Source organism: Protomyctophum bolini, assembly GCF_963924005.1.
Source record: "Protomyctophum bolini genome assembly, chromosome: 6".
Lineage (NCBI taxonomy): Eukaryota > Metazoa > Chordata > Actinopteri > Myctophiformes > Myctophidae > Protomyctophum > Protomyctophum bolini.
In genome coordinates, this window is record NC_137867.1 from 35,205,528 (window position 1) to 35,233,041 (window position 27,514).

General features: G+C 40.8%; 3 protein-coding genes across 3 annotated transcripts; 2 read left to right on the forward strand and 1 right to left on the reverse strand.

The window, feature by feature from the left end:
- Positions 1-1,966: 1,966 nt before the first annotated feature.
- Positions 1,967-6,366, forward strand: mymk (myomaker, myoblast fusion factor). Its single transcript, XM_080766022.1, has 6 exons — positions 1,967-2,549; positions 3,010-3,124; positions 3,828-3,976; positions 4,140-4,256; positions 4,554-4,694; positions 5,262-6,366. Exons 1-6 carry the CDS (start codon positions 2,415-2,417, stop codon positions 5,454-5,456), a joined length of 852 nt encoding a protein of 283 aa, XP_080622148.1. The 5' UTR covers positions 1,967-2,414; the 3' UTR covers positions 5,457-6,366.
- Positions 6,367-10,321: 3,955 nt separating this feature from the next.
- Positions 10,322-17,725, reverse strand: LOC308316983 (tetratricopeptide repeat protein 16-like; the record flags this gene model as incomplete). Its single annotated transcript, XM_080765773.1, has 11 exons — positions 17,645-17,725; positions 16,990-17,080; positions 16,399-16,536; positions 15,712-15,812; positions 13,542-13,671; positions 12,880-13,094; positions 12,524-12,795; positions 12,080-12,221; positions 10,943-11,108; positions 10,556-10,707; positions 10,322-10,406 (listed from the first exon to the last, which is right to left on the reverse strand). The coding sequence occupies exons 2-11, from the start codon at positions 17,056-17,058 to the stop codon at positions 10,322-10,324; spliced, it is 1,470 nt and encodes a 489-aa protein (XP_080621899.1). The 5' UTR covers positions 17,059-17,080; positions 17,645-17,725.
- Positions 17,726-18,321: 596 nt separating this feature from the next.
- slc2a8 (solute carrier family 2 member 8) lies at positions 18,322-27,506 on the forward strand. Its single transcript, XM_080765105.1, has 10 exons — positions 18,322-18,802; positions 19,269-19,434; positions 19,782-19,988; positions 20,646-20,745; positions 21,734-21,945; positions 22,824-22,973; positions 23,091-23,199; positions 23,537-23,698; positions 24,593-24,738; positions 25,724-27,506. The coding sequence occupies exons 1-10, from the start codon at positions 18,705-18,707 to the stop codon at positions 25,868-25,870; spliced, it is 1,497 nt and encodes a 498-aa protein (XP_080621231.1). The 5' UTR covers positions 18,322-18,704; the 3' UTR covers positions 25,871-27,506.
- The last annotated feature ends 8 nt before the right edge of the window (positions 27,507-27,514 follow it).

A 27,514-nucleotide genomic window follows, 5' to 3' on the forward strand; every position in this document is an offset into this window, starting at 1 on the left:
TTCCGGGTATGATGATGATGTCACGTGCATACCCTCCTCTATACACATATATACATGCACGTGCCACACACACACACACACACACACACACACATGGAGAATACACACAAACAAAAACACAATATACAAATTTGTTAAGATAGCTATTTTGGTTCATAAGCAGGAATATAAATATGTGTTTAAATACTTTTGGGGTAATTAGTACACTCCAAAACCCAAGTCCTGATGCCTTGTTGCCCAACAGTTATTGGAACGGATGTGGTTGGGGGACAGTGGCAGGGGTTGGGTCAGCCCACTCCCCATTCATTCCAATCGGTTTCCACCCTTGGCTATGGCAATAATCCAGTATTCGCTCTTGCATGCATGAGCAAGCATGTTTTGCTATTCCATTGACAGACACACAGTTAATTTTGGATGGATGGATACCGTAAGTGCTTCCCATTCCTATTTGGTATGGCCCACATTTAGAATGTGTTGGAATGGATGCGGGGATCACCACATTCCCTCCCCTGCTGCATGCGCAAACAAACAAACGACTCTGTATTCAAAATTGAGAAAACTGTACAACCCAGTGACACCTGCCGAAAACAGCTGATCTACAAGCTCACAACTTATCGCATCTGTTACGTGTTGTGAGTTTGTGGATCTGCTCTTTTCGGGGCATGACACCGCAAAACAACGGAGTACAGATGGCATAAAGGTGCAGCGTCACCGGCAGAGGGCAGGTTTTGCCCGCAGGGTTTCCCCTGGGCCGGGCCCGAGAGAGAGTGATGTCCACGGTCTGCTCAGGTTACACATTCACTCATTCAACAAGGCGTGGTGGGGGCATCCTCCCTCCATGACACTGTTGCCTTTGTGTTGTCCCATGCCTCAAGGCCGGGGCAGGTGCAACAAACAGCTGAGGGCAGGGCTATAGAGGCCAACTGCTGTCCCTCCCGAGACGCCAATGTACAGTACACAGTAAAAATCCCCATCCTTAATTGAATTAAAAGTCTAAAAATGACCCTTGTCCAATTGGGTCCATTTTACACTGTCAAAACTGTACTAACATGGAATGATTTTATTCTGTGACTTCTTCATAAGAATAACAAGGAGTTGGGAAAAAGTGCACTCATATATGATATACAATTATACAGTACTGTACAGTACAGATAGCTGTGTACTCCTTATTATAACTTGCAACATATCAAGCTGTAGTATAATTGCACTCCTGAGGCAAGAATACAAATGATCAATCTATCAGTTAAGTGCTAAATTGCATGTACGGATGTTTGTATCGCCCACAAACCAGAAATATTTTGTTTGGGTGATTCATTGAGAGATAAAATATCGAATGGGAAGAAGTGGCATTTTTTGGTGGTTTCAACTCTATGATTTTACCCACTCACACCACTTACTGCTCCAATGGAGCTAGAGAAGGGCATATTTCCACACCAAAAATATTTACCATCTATCATTAAACTAATCTTTGGGAGAATTCCTTCACTTTAATGTGACTACGACATTATACTGCCACAAGAAACAGAAATCTGTGTATAATTCCACCTCTGCAAGAGTCCTATTGACTTGCAAAGTGTCCGTAAACCTACTGATTGATTGTTTGATTGAATAGTTTATTAGCAGGAAATGTAAAACAGCAACAGATTACAGTCAAACACTTTGTTTAAAAGGGATAGCGGTCTTGTTTCCCTATGAATAGCATTTGCAAAATAATACATTTTATGCAACCCTCTCAGGGACTAGATTGTTGGTGTTTGCAATAAGAGTTGTGGCAAACATTGGATTGAATTATAACATTTCTATGGGTGACAATCTATCTAACACTATCGGTTTTGTCTTGTCTTGATGCCACTGAAAACCACCCATTTGGTACAAACAGGATAAAACACATTAAGAAGTATAATTATGGGAACTACATAATTTGACCTAGGCATTTGAGAGTAAGACTCCACAAATATACAGTGGTAGAAAGTAACTAACTTTTACTTTTACTTGAGTGAAAAATCTGAGTACTTCTTTCACCACTGCAAATATGTGTGAGCACTAGCTCTCCCAGTCTCTCTCTCCCCTCTCATGTTATGCAGACAGCTGTCCAGCGATGATGCACAGGCCTCACTGGGACTGGACCATGCCTGTGTGATTAGCTGGGGGACATTTAAACTTTAAAGGGGCCTACAAAGACAGCTGACCGTGTGTTCATCACATGCAAGAGTGCACATGTGCCGTCCACGCAGTCTCATTCTAAACTCACTTCACATTCACAAGGACTTGAAAACCTGAGGATATCTGCTGTACTACAAATCTTCAGCTGTTAATAATCGTCCTATAACTTATTGGTTATTGGTTACTAATATCTTCCCACCTGCAGAGATTCACATAATAATAAGACTTGTTGTATTTGCCAGCCGTCCAGCATGGGTGCGTTTATCGCTAAGTTGCTGCTTCCTACCATCAGTAGCCTGGTGTTTCTGCCTGCAGCCAGCGTGGCAGCCAAGAGAGGGTTCCACATGGAGGCCATGGTTTACTTCTTCACAATGTTCTTCACGGCGGTAAGCCCCACCAGCATATGGAAAGGGAGAGAACACTGTCACTGTGTCAATGAGATGGTAACAGGATATAGGTGGGCATGAGGAAGAGTAGGCACTATATATAATATGATTAGAACACGCTTAAACATTTGACAATTAAGATCTATTATTTCTACAATTGCTACAAAACCTGTATCTCCAGTCATTTTGGGTTATAAACAAGAAGTTGAGGGCAAAAATGTTGTAAGAGTGTATCAAAGCTAATGTCTCATTTTATTATTATTTTTGCCAATATATAATAGTTTGTTTATTTGTTAGTTTTTTGCAATTTGTCAAAACTACTTTACAAACTTTATGATTGAGTTTTTGAGGTGTTGTCCCACATTTTGCAATTACATAAAACCCTGATATTATTATGCTGCTGCAGTGCTCTACCTACAGTATATGCCACTTTTTCCTGAAGCTTTCTGTTGTGCAACAGATTTACCATGCATGTGACAGTCCAGGCCTCTCCCTCCTGTGCTTCATGCAGTATGACATTATGGAATACTTCAGTGTATATGGCACTGCTCTCTCTATGTGGGTCACTCTCATAGGTGAGTAGAAACATACAGAATGGCACATAACAACAATATGACTATGTATGCTGTGTTGTAAGTGGGCAAGTTGTCAAAAGGGACTCTTAAGTAACTGAAACAGGTCTGATCCTTTCAACAAACAGTGTTCATCCAATGTGTCATACTAGTACCTCTTCTTCGGTGAGACAGTAAAATCCTACTGTAAAATCTCAAAGTTAATTTAGTGTACAAATGGAACCATATTTGTTCACTCTGAAGAGTTAAATTAAGGCTGAGGATTGCACAGTTGTTGCTGTGGTTCTTGCATTCTCTTTAAACTGTGTGCAGTGTGACTGAGCAGTTGTTGATACTAGCATGTGTCGTGTCTGCACAGTCTCTCACATATGTTCAGAGGTGCTTTTTAATCAGGCTTTCATACATAAGCACACCCACACTGCATGCACGCACATACCCGCGTGCGCACGTGCACGCGCACGCACACACACACACACACACACACACACACACACACACACACACACACACACACACACACACACACACACACACACACACACTTCACCTCACGTCTCAAAGGAACTGTTTGTGTTTATCTTATGCTCATGGTCTCAGAGACCACATTTTCCTTTCAAAAGAAAGGTCTGACATTTTAATGTCATCATTTATACACTGTGTCTATCCTATTGTATTAATCTATCCTTTGTTGTGGCCCATGTCCCAGCTCTCGGAGACTTTGATGAGCCAAAGCGTTCCAGTATAACCATGTTTGGAGTGTTGTCCATTGCTGTGAGGATATACCAGGACCGCTGGGGCTATGGAATATATGCTGGACCAATTGGTTCAGCCGTCTTCATCATAACCATCAAATGGGTGAGGAGGACCATTTGGGAATATCTATTCCATGGTTTCCAGTGAAATCCTCAATTAAACGTTTACATGTATAACTCAGTGTACAGATGTAACCAAATGAATCATTTGGTTGCATTTGTACAGGAACAACAGGCCACACAGCAACTGTTGTCTGTTATTGCAGCTCCAGAAGATGAAGGAGATTAAGGCTGTGTATCCAGAGAAGAGTGTGTACACACAGCAGGTGGGGCCAGGATGCTGTTTTGGAGCTCTGGCTCTAATGCTGCGTTTCTACTTTGAGGTAAGTGTGTACTGCATGTCTGTATCTATCGACCCATTCCTCACATCAGAGCTAATCCTTACATAGAATTCAAGTAAATCAGGGACAGGATTTACAGGAACATTATTTCCAAAGAGCTTACCAGCTACAATATAACGTTGCCAGTAAATCGAATTTAAAACTTCTTACTGAGAAGGTTGACCATTTAAGTGTGTATAGATATCTTAAGATCTGGCACCAGTTGTGAAAGCCTTAAAATGCTTTTTTATGGAGTGCATTGTCCACTGATTCGCCAAATTGTCACTCTCCTCAATACAGGAATGGGACTATGCCTATGTCCACAGTTTCTATCATCTGTCGCTGGCTGTGTCCTTCGTGCTGCTGCTACCCAAAAAGAATCGTTACGCTGGGACGGAACGAAACGCAGCCAAGCTCAGCTGCTACACACTCTGCTGCTGTGTATGTGATGCCTTTTTTAATCTCTCGATCACTCTCGACGTGTTAGTAGGATCAGCAGTGATCCATGCAGTTCAGAGCAGGGCTAAACTGCAGAAAATAACACTGAGATCAATAGTGCCAGTTGCACTTTTATTTATTTTTACTCTGGAAAATATTGTACCACTTAACAACTTATTTTATACTTAGCTATTCGAAAATCACCTTGTAGATGTTGTAGCTTGTAGATTTTCAAGAAATGTTGAAATGTTCTTTATGACATATGCCTCAAATTAAAATGGGGACGCCAGAGTTAATGTGGTAAAATGTAAATTGACATCATCACCGCCCTATACATGTAGCACTCGAATGTTAATAGAAACCCTTACCATTGGTATATGTTAGTGCCATGTGGGGAACGGAAGTGCTAACACTGGCAGGCTTTACCCACTGTGCAACAGAGAGCAGGACCACAGTTATTATAACGTTTATGTCGGGTGCGCCAAACTATGACTTTTCAGGATTGAACTTAACTTATAACTGTAGTATGATCAAATATGACTTACTTTATTTTCTTTTGCATACTACCAGTCTATGTCCCCCGGCTCTTCAAAGGAAGAGAAGAACAAGCAGATGAAAAAGACAAAAAAGACCCGGACCATTTGGACATTTCCCACGCTCCGAACCTGCAGCAGCACCCCGACTCTACCTCTATACGACCCTCCATCTACACCTATCAAAGGAAACACCATAAGAAAGCTCAAGGAGTTGAATGGCTGGAAGTGACCCCTCAGGGTCACAAGTGGACTTCTAAACTTAAGGTCACACATATTGGCTGGTCAAACGTAGAAAGACGTCATTCTAAAGACGCAAAGAGACAAGAGGATTTAACAGTCATCAGCCAAATGTGGGTAAATCTTTGCTGTGGCTGGTGAGTCTACTTTACACTTTGGCAGACAATCTACTGTCATTTGGAGGTTTCTTTATGTATATTCCAAAAATCATATTTGGCTGGTATAAGATAATGACGGTGGCTGGTGAATTTTGGACTCCGCCAGCTATTGTGGCCAGTGGGCGAAAACAAACTTGGTTTCTGCCGTTGGCTATAGAACCTATAGGCAAGAACAAGGGTCAAATCAGACTCCCGTGCCATCAGAGGACCCTATAAGGACATAGATGTCTATCTAAATTGCCTGTGCAGACATCAGGACACTAAGAACCTACCTAAGAACACAGTGAGAAGGACTTTTTCTTTTAGAGTCAAGCCAGTAAAACTGACTGGAAAATTTGTGAGTAGCACAAACCAACAGATGGTTTATCTCTCCAAAATATATAAATTGTATTTTGAAATGTTCCTCAAGAGAGACCCTTCGTCTGCTCCCTTTTCTCTCTCTGTTCCCGTCTCCGCTTTTCCTCTTTCAATCTCTCCCTCTCTCAGAGAGAGGAACTATGCGGTTGGGAGAATTACGAGACTGTAAAAATCTCATTTCGCTCTCTTCATGTATCCCTGAGGTGCCAAACATGTCATCTGGTGCATCAGGTGTTTGACCCGTGTAGAAATTGCTCTAGATATTGGCCGGTAAACGGACCTACACCTTGACAATGTTTCCGAGGCAACAGGTGTACAGTTGTCTATTAATACCTGTTCACTGACCAAGCAACTTTAGCACTGTTCTCCTTCCACATACTTTCCAATACTGAGATTCTATATTGTTTTTGCTAAAATCTTTATGTATATATTGCTTATTTATTGGTATATATTGCGAGGGCTATTTTTAACTGGGCTGGTTTGGTGAACATTTGTTCACAGTTTGAAAATAAAATAATTGTATTGTTGGTGTAAACTTATTCATGCTTCAAATTGGTTACATACAGTAAATAGGGCTAAAATGACTACATACTGTACAGTCATTATAATAATACAGTCCAGTGATACGGACTCAGCAGAAGTTTGCCATTGACAAAATCTCTGCTTGGCCCCGTCTAGCAACACTAATCCAATTCCAATCCCGGGTATCCCATATTCCACTTTCACCTCAGCAGGACGTAGGGTGTGCGTTTGCCGCACGTCACCTGCCCGAACACTACCCAAAGACTACAAACGTGCTCTGCGCGTCTTATAGACAAAACAGTCTAAGGCCAATATGTGAATGAAACTCCCATCCACCGGGAATGTTTTGAGCCGAGGCCAAGCCACCAGCTCCTGTGCCCAGAGAAAGGTGTTTTTGTCTGGGCTGAGAAACCTGGCGGGCCACTGGGCGTCCTGGCTGGCTGCGCCTCTCCATCCCTGACAGGACGGTAACCCGAGCCTTTTATTGCACAAGTGTGAAACACTTTTCAGCTCCTTTACGACCACTGTCTGTCCCACACCACTTTGTTGAGGGTCCGAGGCCCACACACACACATGCACGCACGCACGCACAGCAGATACACACAGTTTGAGGGATCTGAAACAGGGGCCGGCCCGGCCCAGTCCGGCCCAGCCACACTGCAGAACAGCAGTGTCAACACAAGGTGATTGACAACATTCTGAGCGTGGTCGTCTCCTCGTGGTCGTCTGCACCTACATTCCACGGCTGAATGGAATCTTGGTGGGTATCTAAATATAATAAAGAAATACATCTGAACAAATAAAAAAAAATGACTTTCGTTACCAGTGGAAGAGAACTTGCTCCAGTATTCCATATTTGGCATGCCTTTCACAGGCTACTGAAAACAGCAGCAGACCGAGTTAAGAAGATCAGCTTTCATTAGACTCAATTAAACAGAAAGAAACCATTACACGGTAGTAATTACAACAAAAATATATGCATGGTATGCTGGGAATGTTTGCGCTGCAGTATTTAGTTTGGGTACGTTCTATGGCAAGAGATCTGTGAGTGCTGTACAACTCCTTTCTCTCTATCAGCTGTTGCCACAGTTGTTGTCAGTATACATAGAAGGGTCAGCTGACTTTTAGAAAACACTCTCCTACAGTATATACCACCAAGTAGAGATGATCTGATAGCAAATTTTCATTGACAATAACAACAACAACCAGTACTAAACCTTAAGTAGAACTTAAATTGTTATTACTTAAACAATATGTAATAGTTATTACATTTTACAAACATATTACTGTTTCTAAGGTAGATTGTATGCTTATATACAGTACAGTACAGCTGTTAAAAACCAGCTCGGTGGACTTGTGGTTAGATTGTCCGCCCTGAGAGACTGGGAGGTTTGATCCCCGGCTGGGTCATAGCAAAGACTCAGTGTAATGGACCCGCAGTTAATGCTTTTATTGAGTAGCCATTTCTCTACCGTTTCGGACGCGGGGCAGCTCGCCGGAACCGGGCCGGCACCCTGGGTGCGTTCCTGTGTGCCCCCCAGGAACCCCCACACGGAGTTGCACCACTAACTTCACACAGGTGTGATTTTTTTTATGTATATTCACAGTGTTACCAATGCAGAGACAGAATTGTGCCAGCTGCTGAGCATCAGATTGATTGGAATCAAGTTCAGCTGTGGTTTTATCTCTGCCTGACTTCCTCAGTTGGTAAGGACAAGGATTGGAAGGACAAGGTGAGTTGCCATTGATCACCAGAAAACACAACTCTACAATGCATTTTGGTGGAATGTTATTTTAATGGTTTTGTATTGTTTTCAATTAACTGATGGACATGCTAGGTCACACAAACCTATAGCACCAAGCTGGAAGGGGAACAAGGTGACTGTTGTTTTATTGTCAAACTTGTACTGATCGTGGTTGGTTATTTTTTATTGTTTGATTTTATTTCCTGAGGTTTATTGCAGTGCATTATGCACTGTAGTAATTTACTGGTTTATTATATTGTATGGGTTGATTAATTCATTTGATTTATAATTGACACTGTGATGCCTTCCTTTGTCCCCTCCACCCTCTTTTCAGTTTTCACATTGATTAAAATATAGAGCCTTAAAATACATAGATAGGCTCCTGCCTTAGGGGCCTCACACTACAGGAACAGGAGACTCCTGCCCTAGGGGCCTCATGGCTCCGCAAGGCGTACACAGCTGTTTATGGGGACTAGATTATGGATGGTAGTGATTTTCAAACTTTTGGGCAATGCATATGGGCAAGTCTCAAAGTACATGCATATTTAGTGAAAATGTACAGTACAAGCTCACAACATACCACATAAAAAAGATTGTGGGAAACAAAATGCATTACATTTAATATGTTCACCTATATACTTGAAATAGTGACTCCAGGTTGAAACTGGTTAAAATGTGGTTTAGAATTTACCTCTGTTTTGGGAAATGAGTAGCCTGGGTTCCAGCCTGATTTACAGCGTTCCAAAAAACAAATTAACAATATGACTGCCTGGTCATCCATCCATTCCTAGTCCTACCAATCTTTGTCATTTAGACAATCAGACTTGGTTAACCCACTGGTCATATAACAGTTTACATTTCTACACGCCTAACCTTCTAGTAGTGCAACTTTCTTTTCATGGTGGATATCACATTTACAAACCATTCACTTTCTATTACCAAGTATCAACATAGTAAATTTGGGTCTCTACTGCCACTTGCTGGACAATAAAATAAGAATTATTAATACATGTAGATTCTTCTTTTTATGGGTCCAAGGGAGAGAGGGGGAGAGAGAGCTATAGAGAGCCTATTCAGCCACAAAATAACATGGCCGATGCTAGGTGTTGTAAGGAGTGCAAATCTCACTGTGAGCAACCAAATTGTCGATTTTGTATGCTTTTTCATCATCTTCATCTTCAATTTACAATTTAAAATTTAGCAGACGCTCTTAATCCAGAGCGATTTACATTAAGCAATAACAAGAATTATGCGGCATACATCACAAACATAAAAAGTAGTTATCATGAAACATGCGTAAGCTAAGAACGTAACAGTGGAGTATCTATATAATGAAACTATATATAAACTATACTATATTATACTATACATGTACTATAAAGTGCTATGACTACATAAAATGCAATTCTAGTGCTGTCTACGTAACATGCTATAAGTCTGTATAACATGCTATCTAAGTCTACATAAAGTGCTATCTAAGGGGCTAGGGCAAGTGCTACGGGCCATGATGGAGTCTGAAAAGGTGGGTTTTCAGCGGAAGATCATTATCATCTTATCTTCTTCTGTGCTTGGACATTGCGGCTTACGGATGTATTTTAGAAATTATTTTTTTGTTTTTGTGTTAACCCACTCTCATTTATGACTTTATTTGCATGGATTTGTATCTTTTCATCGACTTTGCATGTATTGCTTTTGAAAAAGCGCTTTACACTCAACACTGCACCCCTTTTCTTGAGATAAGCGAACGACAGACAGGCACACACACACACGCACACACACGCGCACACACACACACACACACACACACACACACACACACACACACACACACACACACACACACACACACACACACACACACACACACACACACAGAGAGAGAGACACACAGACCTATTTAATAAATAACATCTTGAGCTGAAGAAATTACTTTATTTAATATAGGTCATCTTTGTCCACTTCTAGGACTGTATAAGAATGTCCCTCTACTCTTGTGGAAAAATGCTCTTCACCTGCCTGTGCAACTCCTGTTGGCTCTAGGTTGTCTCACACATGGCTTGGTCTCCTCCCCTGACTCAGATGACCTTCTGATTGGCAGTCAGACTGACTGACTCTGTGTCTTCATTGGCCACTGCCATCCTTTCAAGAACACTGCACAGTCTATGGACAAATGAGTGAATAATAAAAGAGCGTTATTGCTCTGGATTTTAGCCACTATAATAAACCTAGAAGACAATCGCAAGGAACTATTTGAAAAGATGTATACCATTTTTAAATTCATTTTTTAAAGTTAATTCCTAACAACCTACCTGCCAGCATCTGATCCTGACGTGGTAAAACCTGGAGAGTGGCAGGGCTGGATTTTTTCCATTAACTGACGTCTGACTGTCTGTCCTGTTTCACTAGACAGTATGTCTGACACAGTGCATCCTGGTGACAGACTCATGAGCAGAGTGAGCGCCTACACACACAAAAACATACATACATGTGCAGTTGTGCACACGTGTGAATACAAATTCACAGAATCAAACTACATGCACACATGTAGACACAAATAAATCATGTGGATCACTAGGATCAACGAAGTTACTAATGTTGCTGTGGAGAGGGAAGTCTGGAGCTCTCTGGTGGAGGGTTGCCCCCGCGATCCGACTATGGATAACGGTTGACCATAACTTTTTGAAAGGTCTCGGTACCTCATCATTGGCGGGATCCAATATTAGTGTGCTGATGGTATCCTTCATTGTCCCCTGCAGGTTGAGTACTTTGTGGAAGGCCTTGGCTCTGTTCTCATAGTAGCGACAGACACATGGATTGTACTTGATGGCCAACGAAAACCTGTCCGCTGCTTCCTGGAACCGCCTATGTATATGAATACAAGACGCGAGTTGCAAGAGAAAGATGTACTGCTTGAAATTACATATTTTCATAATTCCAGTATTTGAAATTCCTTTTTTGTTCCCATTTCAGTAATTGCTCAGTCTTGGGAGGGTGTGGACAAGCACATGTCTCCTCCTCTTCACCTGACAGTGACGAGTTTGAAGGGATAACGCATATAAGCTGGAAACACGCAATTACTAGTTACTCTCCCTACGAGTAGGAGTTTCAATATGTAGGAGTCACTAATGAATGTGACAATGATCACCAGCTACTCACCCACAAACACAGCTAATTGTGTTTGTTGGAGCGCCCGGGCACTGTGGAGTAATTGAACCTCAGTTGTGGGCAGTAACTTTACCACCCGGATGCCCCGTGTGCACATATTCCTAATGCACTTATTACTAATACCTGGGCACTACCCAAATAAAACACAGGAACACTCAACTGATCTGCACGTATTTACTATACGGGGATGATGAATGACATTTCGACTTGCATCTTCCTCAGAGTCAAACGGGTGTTTTACTTGGGTAGTCTCTCCTGAAGTGCCTAGGTATTATTCTATATCTGATATAAGTTGTCCCTGTTGAGCACCAACGAGCCCTTCCACTACTGCACCTTCTGTTGAAACGTGCTGGACTTTTACCTAAATGCACTATTCTGTGTGTGTGTGTGTGTGTGTGTGTGTGTGTGTGTGTGTGTGCGTGCGTGCGTGTGTGTGTGTGTGTGTGTGTGTGTGTGTGTGTGTGTGCGTGCGTGCGTGCGTGCGTGCGTGCGTGCGTGCGTGCGTGCGTGCGTGCGTGCGTGCGTGCGTGCGTGCGTGCGTGCGTGCGTGCGTGCGTGCGTGCGTGCGTGCATAATGTAGCACGTATATTGCATGTCTGTAGGCTATATGTGTGGATGTCTATGCATATACATGCATGTGCGTGCGTCAGTGTGTGTGCGTGTCTGACCTCTCCTGGAAGCTGTGTGAGCCCATGGTGTTATGGAGAACAGCAAGTCTGGCCCAGATGGCCGGGTCGTTAGGACTCATCTCCTCTGCCTGCTGGTAGTCAGCCAGCGCAAAGCTCCACTCCTCCTGCTTAAAGAAACAATCTAGACCACACACACACACACACACACACACACACACACACACATGAAAATGAGAATCGAAAATAATAATAAATAACTGAGGGTAAAATTTGATCATATTAATTGAGAATAGTAATAGCAACAGTACTAATATTAGCAGATGCTCTCAGATAAACAAAATTTGTGAGCAGCAGGTAGTCTGTGTCACCTTCTTCGACCACAATTTGATGGGACACATCATGCGATGTATCATAAATCTATCATAAACATCTCTTGTTATACTGCCAAATGCCCTACCCTCCATCATCCACCCTTCTTCTCACCTCCTCGGTTCATGTAGAGGCCTCTCTCCCTCTTCTCCTCCTGGATGGCCTTGTTGAGGAGCAGTGTCGCCTCGGGGTGGAACCCTCTGGAGGAACACTGCACGGCAAAGTCGTTGTAGGTGAGCACCAGCTGGGCCCGGGCCTCCTCCTGCACGGCTCTTGGCTCTTCCTGCAGGAGGCTGTGTCCAACCTTCTGCTCACTCAACTCTATGGCCAGGACCAGATCCTCAATGGACGCTGTGAAGTCTTTCAAACGGCGATAAAGAATCCCTCTATATAGGAAAATGCAATCATTGAAGACATGAATTGTATGTGGACAATACAATAGCTAGCAGTGCATGCATGGACAGGATCACCTGAAGAGGTAGTAACGTTCATTCTCAGGCAGGTGTTGCAGGGCTGTGTTGATCTTGGACAGAGCTTCTGGGAGCCTCCCAGAGAGGGCTTTGCTGACTGCCTCCTGCCTGACCTCTTCACTGCTCTCCTCCAGCTGAGACAGCAGAGCGATGGTTTCTGGACATGTTGGGTTCAACGCCAGGGCTGATTTTGCATCATGGTAGCACTGGGTTACCTGGATAGAGGATAAATTGTCGCAGAGATAATGAAAAACTAAATGTTCAATTATGTGTAGCCTCTAGACGACAAACAGATTTGCATAACCCTATCACCAGGCTATAGTCTAATACAAGTACTGGGGTAAGTGCATTGAACAAATCAACGGTTGCATGTGTCAGAATTTTGTAGAAAATACTGATGTTCAGCTAAGGAAAAAATATTTAAAGTCAGCGCTCGTCTTTAATCAGTACTAATCATAAATCAATCCAGAAATATTGGTGTAGTAATGGACTCAGACCTGTATTTCAACAGCCACATTACAGTAAGACAACTAGAAATGTGCTATCACAGTGGACTCCCCTCACTCTCATTCCCTGTCTCTCTACACTGTGGACTATCAATAAAGGCAAGATATGATCAGATGTAAACTGAAGATGTTTATTTGGTGAGACTGTTGGCTGACCTGGTTGAGTTTCAGGTACAGCCGGGCTCTGAAGATGTAAAGGTCTGCAGTCTGGGAGTCAGACTCAATCCAATCAGTCACCAGTTGCAGACAGTCACTGTAGCGGCCTAGCGCTGTCAGACAGGCAAGGCTGCAACATAAATGACAAGAAAGAGAGAGAGAGAGAGAGAGAGAGAGAGAGAGAGTGTGTGTGTGTGTGTGTGTGTGTGTGTGTGTGTGTGTGTGTGTGTGTGTGTGTGTGTGTGTGTGCGCGCGCGCGCGCGCGCGTGCGTGTGTGAGAAAGGATTATTTCAGTTGAAGTAGTTAAGTAAGTTAATGTCATTAACTGAAATGTTGTCATGGTGCTGTTATGAATATGTGTGTCTGTAGCTCCACCTGCTGGCTGAAGACAAAACTAAAAGCATCCATTGATTGCTGGATGATTGCTTAATAGACAAACAACTTTGTCTGTGTCTATGTTTAGTAGATAACATGAAACAAGACAACACAATACTATAGCATCATATGAAAATATGCACACAATCAAGAAGAGCATTAAGAAAAGTAAAAGCGAGAGGATAAGTTAAAAAGAATGGAGGGTATATTGGCGGAGACCAATATTGGAAAATGGTCACAGGAAAAATGGAGAGACTGAATGAAGGACTAGTTGCACGGCTTCCCAAGCCACTTGACAGTTTTCAAATCAGCCTCAGAAAACATCAGGTAAGTGATGACACCCATTGCAGAAATCTGCACTGCGTATAGCACCTGGTAATTATAAAAGCCTAACTTAATTTGCTCACTTCTTCATCGCAGCTACTTCCAATATATTCTATATTCTGGGCTAGTGTGCTTCCACTGAGATAATTGGACTGCTTGAATTCTAGTTGACTTCGAGCATGTATTTTTTTTGTATTGCCATGTTTTGTTCTTGCTTAAATGTAAATCGCTCTGGATTAAGAGCGATTGCGATTTACATTGCTAAATGCCTAAATTATAGATCGGGTCCACTGTCTTCTCATTATCGCCTTTTCCTTGATTATATGTAGAAGCCACATCAAAGAAGTTTTCCCAAGCCACCAAAGGCAGAATGAAGGCATGCTGGGAGCAGCAGTGAATGGGAAGCTGACGGAGCTGAGGCGGTCCCACAAGTAGACAAAAAAGTAATAATGATATTATTTAAATGAAATAAAGCTGTTGATACAGCCCCTCCTATCCAGCTTTAATGTCTGTCCACTACACAAACATTAAATTCAGATTGACAATGAATGGAGAATGATACGTTATAGTGTATTGTAGGCTACGTCATGATTACATGACGCAAATTGTGATGTGCATTGTAGCTTGCTTCTGAAATCTGAACTAATGATGCCTCTTTTTTTTTATCAAATCAGATTCGGGGATGACATCAGAGTGGTGCCCAAGAGAAGCCTTGGTGACCTGGAGCCCCCACTGGAGCTTATCTATATGTTCATAATATAAGTGCATATGCACATATATGTTCAGGGGGTCCAATTTCATATGCCACATATATGTCTAACATATAAGTTTCATATAAGTCCTTGACATGTTTCTGCTATATGAAAATGGCGCTGACCGGTGTTGAATATTGTCTGTGATATAGCTTAATTGAATTGCACTGTTTACAGCACTTTAAAGAATTAAGACAATAGGACAATGACCATTCACACCTAGTGTCATCCCTAATCAGTAGGATTGAGCCCATGCTGTGAGTGCTTATAGGCAGGAAGTGACACTCTGCCTTCAGATTCGATTGAGATTTGTTGACCTTGAACTTGATGCCAACATTGTTCCACCTCCCCTTTCCCCTGTTTTTAGTATTGTTAAACCGTATAGGAAATAAAATGAAATCTTAATTGCAAGCAAGAAGTTGTCCCGTCTGATGGTATTTGCACCGCTACAAGTTTTGGTGCCGAAACCCGGGAGAGAGATCTAAACAAGATCTATCTATGAATGAAGAAGCGAATACACAGACACCAGCCATGGTGGACATACAAAGAAACAAAAGATTACGGGGAGCAGTTCGAAGTGCCACGACCAGGTTGCTAACGAAGATTGATCAAGACAAGATCGCAATGCAACGGCCTAATGTGGAGGTACTGGAGGAGTACTTGGAACAATTGTTGGCAAGAGAGACAAATCAGACAATTAAGGCACAGAAGACCATCACCGTCTCATCTGATAGGCTCTGCAGTGGGGCTTCAACTCAGCAGCCTTGGAAAAAGACTCTAAAGCCTGCAGGAACAAACCCCGGTCGAACAAACACTGACCCTGAGGACAAATTGGAAGATAATCAAATCAACATTATATCATATTATTGTTTTGTTTTTGTTTGTTTTTTACATTTTCTTTAGCAGTTTAGCTGCATAGCATGATTTTCTTATGTCTAGTAGCACTGAATGGTTGCAACATTTCTAAATAATCAATATAACAATGCAGGAGAAAAGTAAAGACACTAAATTAACTCCATAGAAGAGCATTAGCCACTGTGGCTTCCATGCACCCTTCAATCCTTGCTCTTGTTTCTCATAATGTTGCTGGTCAAGGGGTGTAAATTTATCATGTTTATTTTACTTCACATTAACTTTACTCCTGTCTTTCAATCTTGCAGAAACCACTGTTATGATACCTGAATGTATCCCTGGGGATAAATAAAGGTCTAATCTTATCCTAGCCTGATTAGCTGACTGAAGCTAAGCAGTTTTATCTATAATCTTATTAATCTAATCTTATTCTGTTCTTGCAGTCATTGAAAGAGGCTCTGGATAATAGAATACACATAAAATACAATTCAGAATTGCAACAGAGAATTAGATGTTTGAAGGAGAGGAGTTAAGAAATATCCAAGCAGACTGACCTGTAAGTAATAGATAAAGGCCATGCGAATGTGGAAATCCCCAGGCTCCAGGACGCTGGCATGCTTGTAACCAGCTGCTGCCGACTGGAAGTCACACAGCTGTAGATATGCCTCTGCCTGTCGCACATAGAACTGGCTCTACAATGCAGGACAATAGCAACAGCAGTTCTCAAACCTTTTTATTTCAAGTACCTCCGTAACTCTGAGAGTGTAGAACCAAATGGACCCTTACGGGTTAATTTGGTTACATTTGTACACTTGCAGAGTTACAGACTTGAAATCATACATTTGGAACCCCTCGAGGAACGCTGTAGGTTCCTGGACCCCTCTTTGAGAACCACTAATGTTGTCATTGCAATGTGCACCAGAACTATAAAAGGTAGCAATGTTTTGAGGTTGGGGTGAGGGTAGATTATGCAATAGAAATTAAAAAGATCGCTGTACCTAATATTTAGGACCCAATAACCTCTTCATTATTCCTGTATGAGTCATGAGCATCCAAGCATGAAGCTCAACTTGGAGTTAGTTGGTTATGTCTATTGTCAATGGAAACAGTCAGGTGTATCTGTTACAGAACCGTACAAACAATACCTGATTTGGCTGTAGAGTCATGGCTTTGGAGTAGCAGATTACAGCCTTCTCAAACTGGAATTGTCTCATTGCCTCTTCTCCCTTTGAATAACTGCAAAGTCGACAACCTCACATGAGTTCTTGGTTGAACTTTTCAACCTATCTTCATATAAAAGTGGTCCTCACTAATGCTCATTATGAGATGGCACAATTTCTGTCTACTGTAGGGGAGGGCTGTGGTCAGTTCAGAAACTTGCCTACCATTTTACATAATTGTAAACAGCAAGTTTGGTCATTTGGTCATCACTGGATTATATTTTTCCATGCAAAGTTTCCAGGAAGAGAAAGGATGTAGTTTCCATTATTGGAATCCCCAGATAATGTCATTGATAGGCAGGTTTCTGAACTGTCCACAGCCCACCGATGAGAGTGAGACAAAGACAGAAATGGTAATCATTGGACCAATTATATGAAGATATGGTTAAAAAGCATTGAAGTGCTCCCTTAACCAACCTGTTGAATCCCTTTAGAATAAATTGTCAATGAGAAAAATCAGAAAATGTATGCCTTAAGTTATTAATTCCTTAAAAAGAATAGGCCTATTATTTTACAGATAGACTACCTTGTTTGTGAGTGACCAACAACAACAGTAATGGAAATGATTAATGAAGCTCACTGCTCAAAAGCCTTGTTCCTTATAATGAAATCCGCCTGTAGGTCTGGTCTGTCAGAATAGTTGTGCCCAGGTGTGGTCAGCTTGCTCGGTCCAAAAAGTTGTTTTAGCTGAACACTTTTATACATGGCCTCTTCCAAATCCTGCTCTAATACAGCAGTGGGGAACAGGCTGTCGTCAACCTGATTTGTAGATATTCATCATTAAAATGCATATTAAGCCTACTTTAGGCTGCTATAGGTTATATAATAGCTGGCCTAGCCCTAGTTTACTTACAAATAGATACGAAATTGTCATGGAGACAAATACAATATACAATATCTGAGTAATGATATTTAATGCTTTGTTTTTGTAGAGGTAGGCCTACATAATAGGCCTACCTGATTTAACTATTATTTTTCCTTTTGTTTTATACATAGGCCTGCCTACTCTCAGTCTCATTATCAAACAAACTAGTTTTACCTGCTGGTCCTTCTTCTTTAGAGAAGAATGCATTGTGGGTTGTTTACATGCATTAACTGGCATTCTTTCTCTCTGTTCTGCTCACAAGAAACTTTCTGTGTTGAGAAATCTTGACGTAACCAAGGAAACGAGTCTTCAATACATTTATTTTTCTGAACCGTGACTGAACGTATACTTTTATTTTGAAACTAAGGTAGGCAGGGGCAGGAAATAGCACGCATGCCCCTTATCATCAGCTGACCTAAATGTTGACCACGCATGTTATTGTGGGTTTATTACTGCAGGTTTCGTGACCCCAGTCGATTGGAGGAGTACAGGCGCAGTGTCCGAGACGGAAATGATTCCGACAATTATTATAGCCGTTAAATATTTATGGGATTTTAGTTAAAATGCATGTACTGCATAGTTGTACGTCTATTTGGTATAACCGTGCTGTAACACGTCTATAACCGTGTCAGTGAGATTGTGCAGCTGCTGCTGCTCAGCTGCTGCTGCTGGTTCACTCCAGTCCAGCCAGTCAGATCATCATTCGTTACCGATGATCTATTTTATCTATTTATTTATGATTTATGACAAGTGGCAGTGAACAAAGGGGTTCAATATGGATATCCAAAACGAAAGAAGACGACTGCTTGATGAAGAGGATGCAGATGACGAGTCGCCCACTGGAGTGAGGTCGGAGCAGGATGCATACCTTGAGTAAGTAGACCTAACCTGGGGCTACTAGGGCTAGGCTACAGTAAAGACAAATCATCAGTAAAGACTGATGATTTGTAAGTATTCCAGGTGTTTGGCACAATGAACTTTGACACAACCATATATATATATATATATATATAATTTCTGTCTCTATTCTTTATTTAAAGATTGAACTGCTTTTTTAGTCAACATTGTTGTTTTTAGTAGTTCTCCTTTCACGCTTGATCCTTGGTATAAGGAACTTGGTGAATATGTGAATGTATTATCATCTAATCTAAATATAATTTTGATGCATGAAAAGGGTAAAAAAAATTTTTTTAGGTGGGTAGTAATTCTCTTGCCAACCCAAAATACCCCATGCACTCCTTATGTAGCCTACCCACAAGTTTGAGGTTTAACACACCTTTACACACATTTAACCTTTTATCCTGTGTTTATATTTTTCCCATATTATTGTTTTTAACAGCAGGGTGAAGAATGGAAAGATGTACCTGGCTACATTTGTAGCCGTCCTTGGTCCTATGAGTTTTGGCTTCGTTTTGGGCTACAGCTCCCCTGCCATCCCTGAACTAAAGAGCATGGACACAGACCCACGGTTACGGCTAGATGCTGACCAGGCATCATGGTTTGGGGTATGACAGCATAGACACTCATGACAAACTGTGCTGGCATTTTAGAGCTTATATTTAGCTTTATGATGAGGTATCATACCTCAGTTTGTCACATGTTAAAAGAATGGTTGTATTGACAGATTTGTGTAGGTTGATGTAAATGTATACGTAGTCTGCAGTCTTTGTTTTGTACTCGTCATATTTGAAGAGGAAGTGAAATACAGTAGCACATGTGACAGTATGTACTTTTTAACATCTCAACAACTAATTAGCTGTTACCTTCAGACTTCTTCCGTCCAGTGCCATTCGACATTCGACCAGTATATGTACATGTACATGACGGTTCTGATTTTGTTTGTGCTTTTCAGTCCATTGTGACTATAGGTGCAGCTATCGGAGGTCTTCTGGGAGGCTGGATGGTGGATAAGATTGGCAGGAAGCTGAGTCTCATGTTCTGCTCTCTGCCGTTTGTGTTTGGTTTCACTGTCATTATTGCAGCACAGAATGTATGGATGCTGTACCTCGGTAGGGCCCTCACCGGCCTGGCAAGTGGAGTTACCTCACTTGTGGTTCCAGTGAGTAAACTGCAATTTTTTACTTTTGTCCAGGAAATGCAAAGACAGTCATGGTGGCTGATCTACACTCCACCTACAGTGTCATTAACCTTTTATTAATAATATAATAATGTTTTGGTAGTGGCTCCTGAACCAGCACCATGATACCCAGATTGCCCACAATGCATTGTGCAATGTGCATCATACCGCATCATCATACCACTGTGTTGCAATTTTTTAGGTATTCAATCAATCAATCAATCAAACAACCAGAGTCCAAGCAGGGATTACTTAAATTCGCTTATAAAGTAACATTGTTCCCAGTTTTATCGTGAGCTCAGGAGGAGATAAATATTGGAGAAGAACCACTGCAGAAAAGTGTCTAACCAGAAGTACAGGAAATACAGGGCTACATGTTGTTGTCCTATGGCCCTATTGTACTTCCAGACACATTACATATAATGTTATTGTTCAGGCTAGGTATAATGTTAAAATGTTTGCATTTACTTATTACAGTAGACTATAGCGTATTTGGTACAAATTCCCTTATTTGGAACTTGAAGAACATGGGTATACTGTTTCAGAAGTCATGACAGTAGATTTGTGCACGTGAGATGATTGCATTCTTTTTATTTTTTTAAGCTAATGGTGATGTTATCTAATTTCCTCCTTGGGCAGCTGTATATTTCGGAGATGGCACATGAGCGAGTTCGTGGTACAATGGGCTCCTGTGTTCAGGTCATGGTGGTGTTAGGCATCATGGGAGCATATCTCGTAGGTATGTACTAGCTGTGAGTTTTGTTTTGACACCCAATGTTATATTTTAATCTGATATTAAGCTACAGATTCATTCATCTGTTCAGAAGAAATACTTGACTCATGAATGTCATAATATCTACATTTCTGCATCTAACATATAACTAACAATAACTAAGTTATTCTATAGAGGCATTTGTTCCTCAAAGATGGCACCAAAACTGACATTACTATATTTCACCCGGAGTTTTATAACTTGTAAATCATCTGGGAAGCTGTTTTATATAACCTATATAGCTCTTACAAGAGCAATCATGTGCTACAGACTACAAACCATAGCATCACAATTTAAAAGCTTTAATGTGTTTATTCTGTGTAGCATTAAGCTATATTTCACACTTTTTTTTATGTTATAGATACAAAATGCTTGGGGAAATTTGTCTTGGGAGGTATTACAAATGTATGATTCGAGGCTTTGTTAAAAGGTGTTAGTCAAACGTCCAGGTAAAACAAAGCCGAACAGTGACAATCATGTGATATCATCATCTTAGGCCGCGTTAAAAATTCCTCCCTCCTAACCGATATGTTTCTCAGTGGCTATTCCTAATCTTGTTAGCGGCATGCCACACATGTTTGTACATTAAATGGCTCAATAGAGTCTATTATGTCAAGCTAGGTGGGCTGTCTTGTTTGCTCTAGAAGATGCTTTGGTGTGTGGAGAATTGATACTTTCCAGATTATATGGTCTAGACACTAGATTGTTGTCTCAGACCTTCTGATGCCCTCTCTGTGCAATATCTTTTAACCAGAGTTTGATTTAGTAAGCTGAATGAAAACAAAAGTGTAATTTTCAGGCATGACTTAGCAGACAACAACAACATGACATGCATAATAATCATTGTATTACCATATTATAGCAAGTACATTTTAAATGTCCACACATGCTGCAGGGTACTACAGCTGGTTACTGATGGGGTTTTTCTAACCCACATGTCTGACCACTTTTACAGGGTTATTCCTGGACTGGCGCTGGTTGGCTATCTGCAGCTCCATTCCACCAACACTGATGCTGTTCCTCATGTGTTTCATGCCTGAGACACCCAGGTTCCTCCTTTCCCAGGGTAAGAGGCGGGAGGCCGAGGAGGCACTGCGCTTCCTGCGAGGCTCGGACGCCCCCGTTGAGTGGGAGTGCGCCCGTATCGAGGATGCTTGCGATGAGCAGGTGATTGGATGTAATTTGGCTTGTAAATTACTTACAGCTTGTAAGACACATGCATTAAAGTTCTCAGTCGTCACAACTGATTTTAGTAAATTGTATAACATTAAAGAGTAATAGAAATAGAATACATGTTCAGAAGCATCGTTCATAAAAGCCCTAATGGTCTCGGATATTTCTTGGAAGCAAAGGTTCAAACCTCAATCTGCAATTTCTTCAGCTGCTTTGCTGTATGTACAGCAGGAATATAGGTTCAGAATGATAATACCTAAACATACAACACAATGGTAATGTGGAGGACTCCTTTCACGAATCACAAATCGGGACTTGGCCTGACAAAAGATGATTTGTAATTCTCATGATATTTGTTTTTGCTTTAGTTCCTGAAGACATGGATAAAGACATGTATTATTAAAGCACTTGCATTTCTGTACAATGCACATTGTAACTAACTTTCCTCGCGTATCCCCCAGAGGACATCATTTTCCCACAGGAGGGATCAGTGCACAGGGGAGACGACAGTATAACATTAGCAGTGAAAACAATTGCTGTTTTGGGGATTTAACTTGTTGTGTAGAGTCACATCTTTGCAATTTATTATTTTTTATCAAATCAAAAGCTTAAATTATGTATGCTCAAACCAACATTATGTTTGAGGTCAAATGTGATTCAGGTCAAAGACCAAACAAAGACAGACGTTATACCATGATTGAGAGTATGGATAATTGTGTCATGGGTACAAACACTTATATTATGAGTCTTATCTGGGCATCTTTAATCAGTTGACACATTTTTAAGTTGCTCTAAAGATTATTTAGTTCTTACATCAAACCTCTGAATGAAAAGTAGTTGGATGATTGTTGTCTCGCCTCTGTCAACCTCAGGGCTCTAGTCTTTCGCTGGCTGACCTGAAGGACCCAGGCGTCTACAAGCCTTTATTTATTGGCGTAATGATGATGCTCTTCCAGCAGTGGACTGGGATCAATGCTATCATGTTCTATGCTGAAACCATATTTGAAGAAGCTAATTTTAAGGTAAGGAAGCTTCAGTTGTGTCTAGCTTGAGTCAATTAGATATCATGTTTGATTGTAGGGTCCGGGATATGATCAGAAAAACAAAAAATGTGTACATTTCCATTGTTTATTTTTCAGGACAGTGACTTTGCTTCAGTGATAGTGGCGTTGATACAGGTCATATTTACAGCAGTAGCAGCTGTAATCATGGACAAGGCTGGGAGGAAGGTCCTTCTACTCATATCAGGTATTTATGTGTGACTGCTACATTAATGTAGGGTTGAGAAATGTGTTAAGAATGATATCTTTTCCACAAAGTACACGACTACTAACCAATGACCATACTGTACATAGAGACTGCACTCGTCAGGAAAATGTGAAACGTGGGAATTGGAGTCGCATTATGTCTTAGTTTCCCACTGATTTCTGAATTTTGCTGAGACCATGCATAACAACTTGTAAACCTTAATAGAGCCAACACTGCAAATATCTCCATTATTATACTGTAGCTCATTGTTTGTTGATGTATTTTTACCTTGTATTAATATGAATACGTATGGTTTTTGTTCACTCTCTTAACCAAGGAGTTGGTATGACCATCAGCACAGCAGTGTTTGGAGTTTATTTCCACCTCACAAGTGGTCAGCCGGGCAATGGCTCATTACCCACCCTAGTGTCGGCAGACCTGAACCCTCAGGTTGACTTTGCCTGGCTGGCCCTTGCTAGTATGGGTGTCTTCATCACAGGTGAGCTATTTATTAAAGTTAAAGTTATATTTTTTGGTTAAAATAAAAGCTTTATGAAAAAGTTAAAGCTCTATAATCCTTGCTATAGTGTTTGTTCAATAACAGGGGTCTCTCAGTCTCTCACTTACAAATACTTAATCTCTTTGATTTATTTGATTTTATTTAGACAAAGACCGAACATAAACCATTCATTCATTCATTATTTCTTATTTGCAGAATTATTGTTGTGAAATTCCTATTTTTCAATCGATTGGTGTCTCAATTTCAATTCAATTCAATTCAAAGGGTTTCATTGGCATGAGAAAATATACATTGCCCAAGCAAAAAGTGGAACTGTCTCACTGTGAACGGGACACCCTAGACTACCAGGGGCAGGGGGTATTCACAGCCTATCCTGCTCAATATGTACACCAATGTGAAGAGTGACAAATCTTGTAGGAAAACAGCTGTGTACTGTAAAAGGTTTTTCAATGACCTCATATAAACTTGGACAACATCCTAGTCGTGTCCTATAACGTATACAATCCCTGCAGCACATGACAACTCTGTCTTGCCAAGCACCCATGTGGTTGTCACATGGGCATTTTCAGTACTATTCCAGGTAGCAAACCTGAAGAACCAGAGCTGACATTGGAATTTGGAAATACCCTTTTTGACTGTATATCTTGTTATTTTATGGATCTTTGTGTAATGAGTAACTAAAATGACGTCTGTAAGTGTTTTTACAGTAGATGGGCTATTTTCAGCTCCCGGTCCGGAAACAAGTACAACTCAGGTCATGATTCTCAGACAGATCCAAAATGAAAGTTTGTGCAATAGTAATGAATGTATTATGTCCTCCGATCACAATGCCCCAAAAATATTGACACCTTTTAAATTCACTTCACTCTTTAGCTTTTGCCCTGGGTTGGGGTCCCATTCCATGGCTGGTGATGTCTGAGATTTTCCCCACCAAAGTGAGGGGCTTTGCCAGTGCAGCCTGTGTCCTCTCCAACTGGGGCACTGCTTTCATCATCACCAAAACATTCAAAGACCTGATGGTAAGTAGTACTCAGCAGGATGATCATTTGAAACAAAACTAACAGATGAAATTTGATTCTTGTCCAAAAAAACTGTGAGCCATCTTATCAAAGTGTCAGTCATATTCTTGGAATTGTGAATTGTGTAGCTGAATGCAATTTGTCAAATTCAGCAAGACAAGAAACCCATAGTCTGACGGCTCGTTATTCCGACATTAATAACCATAACCGCCACGTATGTCGGACTAACGGGATGTCAGACTAATGCGCAGACCGCCCACGGAGCAGTTGGAGAGGGGGGGCCCTAACTGTTCCCTGAGCGAATCACATCAATGACTGCTCACTGCTCCTAGGATTGATAAAATGTAGAGGACAAATTTCACGTATGTTTCCATTTTAATTTGCCTCTGGGGGAGCTGCCCAATAGAATGTGGATAACAGGATGTTGGCTTGTTTGGTCCGCCCTCAGGCCTCCTCTTCCAGTGGGCGCCTATGTTTTCATACCCACTAACAACAATGTATGCCTCTGCCAACATATTCAGTAGCGCAGCTCTGAATCTGTCCTGGAGAGATTAATGAAAATATCAGTGACAAATATCAGTGACAATTCATAAAATATACGCCCTAAACCGCCGTTCTCCAATATGCAGAAGAATGTCATGAAGTCACTTAGTCATTAGTGTGAATACTCAACATCACATTTTAGAGATGCACAATATATCGATCATCATATCGGTAATTTCTTTCAAAAGTGTAATCGTGATAATCAAAATGATTCCCCATATTCTGTGCCAATATCCTGAAATATTCTTCTTCGCACATCTGGATACACATCTAAGAGAATGAAATCATATATGAGATACCACACAATATATTGCACTTAAATCCAGCCCTTGCCCTATTTCTATGGAATCTTGTGTCATGAAACATTGTTGTAAAGTCCTTGAAAGGTCAAATGTCATAAATCAAAATGCACAAACCATGTTTCTACCTTCATATCTTCTAGGACCTCATAACCAGCGCTGGGACCTTCTGGCTGTTTTCTGGGATGTGTGCTCTTAATGTAGTCTTTACCATCTTCTTTGTCCCAGAAACCAAAGGCAAAACACTAGAGCAAATTGAAGCCAATTTTAGAGGGACACCAGCACTATAAACAAATGCCTAATTTATACTCTGTTGTACGACAGTGTCCTGTGCCGAAAATAGCTGATCTGCAAGTTCACAAGACGTTGAACCGCATTGTAGAGCCTTGTGGGCTATTTGTGGTGCGGGACACCGTCATAAGACAAAGTATAAATCAGGCTTAACCACTCACCAAAGCCTAACTTTGGCTGTGATTTTGGCTGTCAAAGTCACATGCACAAAAAGGAAGTATAGAAAGTTCTCAAATTAAGATAAAATGTATTGACTGACTGTTGTAGCGGGCTACAGTATGGGCATTTTGAACACTTCTTAAATATGTCAAGTTGACCACTATGCACCCCTTAATCCACAGCCTTTGTACTGCCACTGTGTAATTTTAACTGGTGCATTTGCTCTTTACACTATTGAGGGATGCGACAGCATGTCTCCTTCACCCCCACACCCCTTCCTGTATATCCCAGCGTCTCTCTGGATTTGTACTAGTGGCCCTATGATATTAAGCTTACTTCTCCCACATACTGCTGTATGTGGCAATGGGATAACTGTTATTTGTACAGAGTTATTTGATTCTCTTTGTTGACACAAGCAGCTAAGTTTTTCTATACTATAGTATTTCGGACTGTACATGGTATTTATGAATCCATGTGCATGTTTAATTTCTTTTCTAAACATTGTGAAAATGTTTTGTCTATGCACAGTTTCTCTGTGTTTCATTAGTTTGGGAGCTCACAGATCAATTATGATTCACTTTACAGATTTAGGGACTTTACATGGCTATAAGTGGTATCTATCACTGCCATTCTCATATACCGCACAGTTTAGTCATGGTGCCATCTCTAAGATGCAGGCCTTTTCCAGTTGGGGGTACACCGTTCACATAAGCTGCATAATAACAATCTACGCTTATTTATGTTTTACACATTTTATTGTAAAACAAATTGATATCAAACATCATTCATTCTGTGATTGTTGGGATCTAGTAAAAGTGCCATATTGTCTTCACTGAAAAGAAAATCCTTAATAGTGTGTAAATTAATTTAATTATATTGGTTTTGCCTTAAACTTGGGCATACCTGGAACAATCAACCATATTCAGGTGTTTGAAATGAATCTTTAAATAATTGTGTTGTGAATCTTAATATTCTGAATGTAAAGCAGGTGAATTTCAGTAGATAGTTCAAATCAATTAAATGCTAATTTTATAAAATATAACTTTTTATAGACATGGAAGAACATAATTCTGGGGAGTCATATAAAATAGGACAGTGGATATTGTATCCTCTCTGAAAAGAATAAAAAGAGCTTTATTTATGCTCTTCAGCTCCAATTGTGCTTTTAAGGAGAATTTTGTACTCCATAATAAAGTGGTTAATTTAATTATAAACATCACAGATTTTACTTTGGTCAGTTTGATATCATTTTTTTATATACGATGTGTGTCTGTCCAATCCAATACTGTACAAGCTGCTAGTCCATTCAGCTGAAGAGATGTTGTCCTTTTTTACCGCCACTGGCAACGTTCATAACCACCTCTCATAATTGTTAATATTTTGTTTTGTTTCCTTGTCAATGTATAATTAATAAAACAAAATGAATATATGTGAATAAGTTATATTATAAGTGAATAAATGTGGCTTGTTCTTCAATTATGTGT

What these genes read in the sequence shown, in the direction of transcription:
- mymk (XM_080766022.1), top strand. Translation starts at nt 2,415, where the DNA reads ATGGGTGCGTTTATCGCTAAGTTGCTGCTTCCTACCATCAGTAGCCTG. An exon ending in TCACAATGTTCTTCACGGCG is followed by an intron (nt 2,550 to 3,009) that starts GTAAGCCCCACC and finishes GTTGTGCAACAG; the next exon opens with ATTTACCATGCATGTGACAG. An exon ending in TATGTGGGTCACTCTCATAG is followed by an intron (nt 3,125 to 3,827) that starts GTGAGTAGAAAC and finishes CCCATGTCCCAG; the next exon opens with CTCTCGGAGACTTTGATGAG.
- slc2a8 (XM_080765105.1), top strand. Translation starts at nt 18,705, where the DNA reads ATGGATATCCAAAACGAAAGAAGACGACTGCTTGATGAAGAGGATGCA. An exon ending in TTGAAGAAGCTAATTTTAAG is followed by an intron (nt 22,974 to 23,090) that starts GTAAGGAAGCTT and finishes TTTATTTTTCAG; the next exon opens with GACAGTGACTTTGCTTCAGT. An exon ending in TATGGGTGTCTTCATCACAG is followed by an intron (nt 23,699 to 24,592) that starts GTGAGCTATTTA and finishes TTCACTCTTTAG; the next exon opens with CTTTTGCCCTGGGTTGGGGT.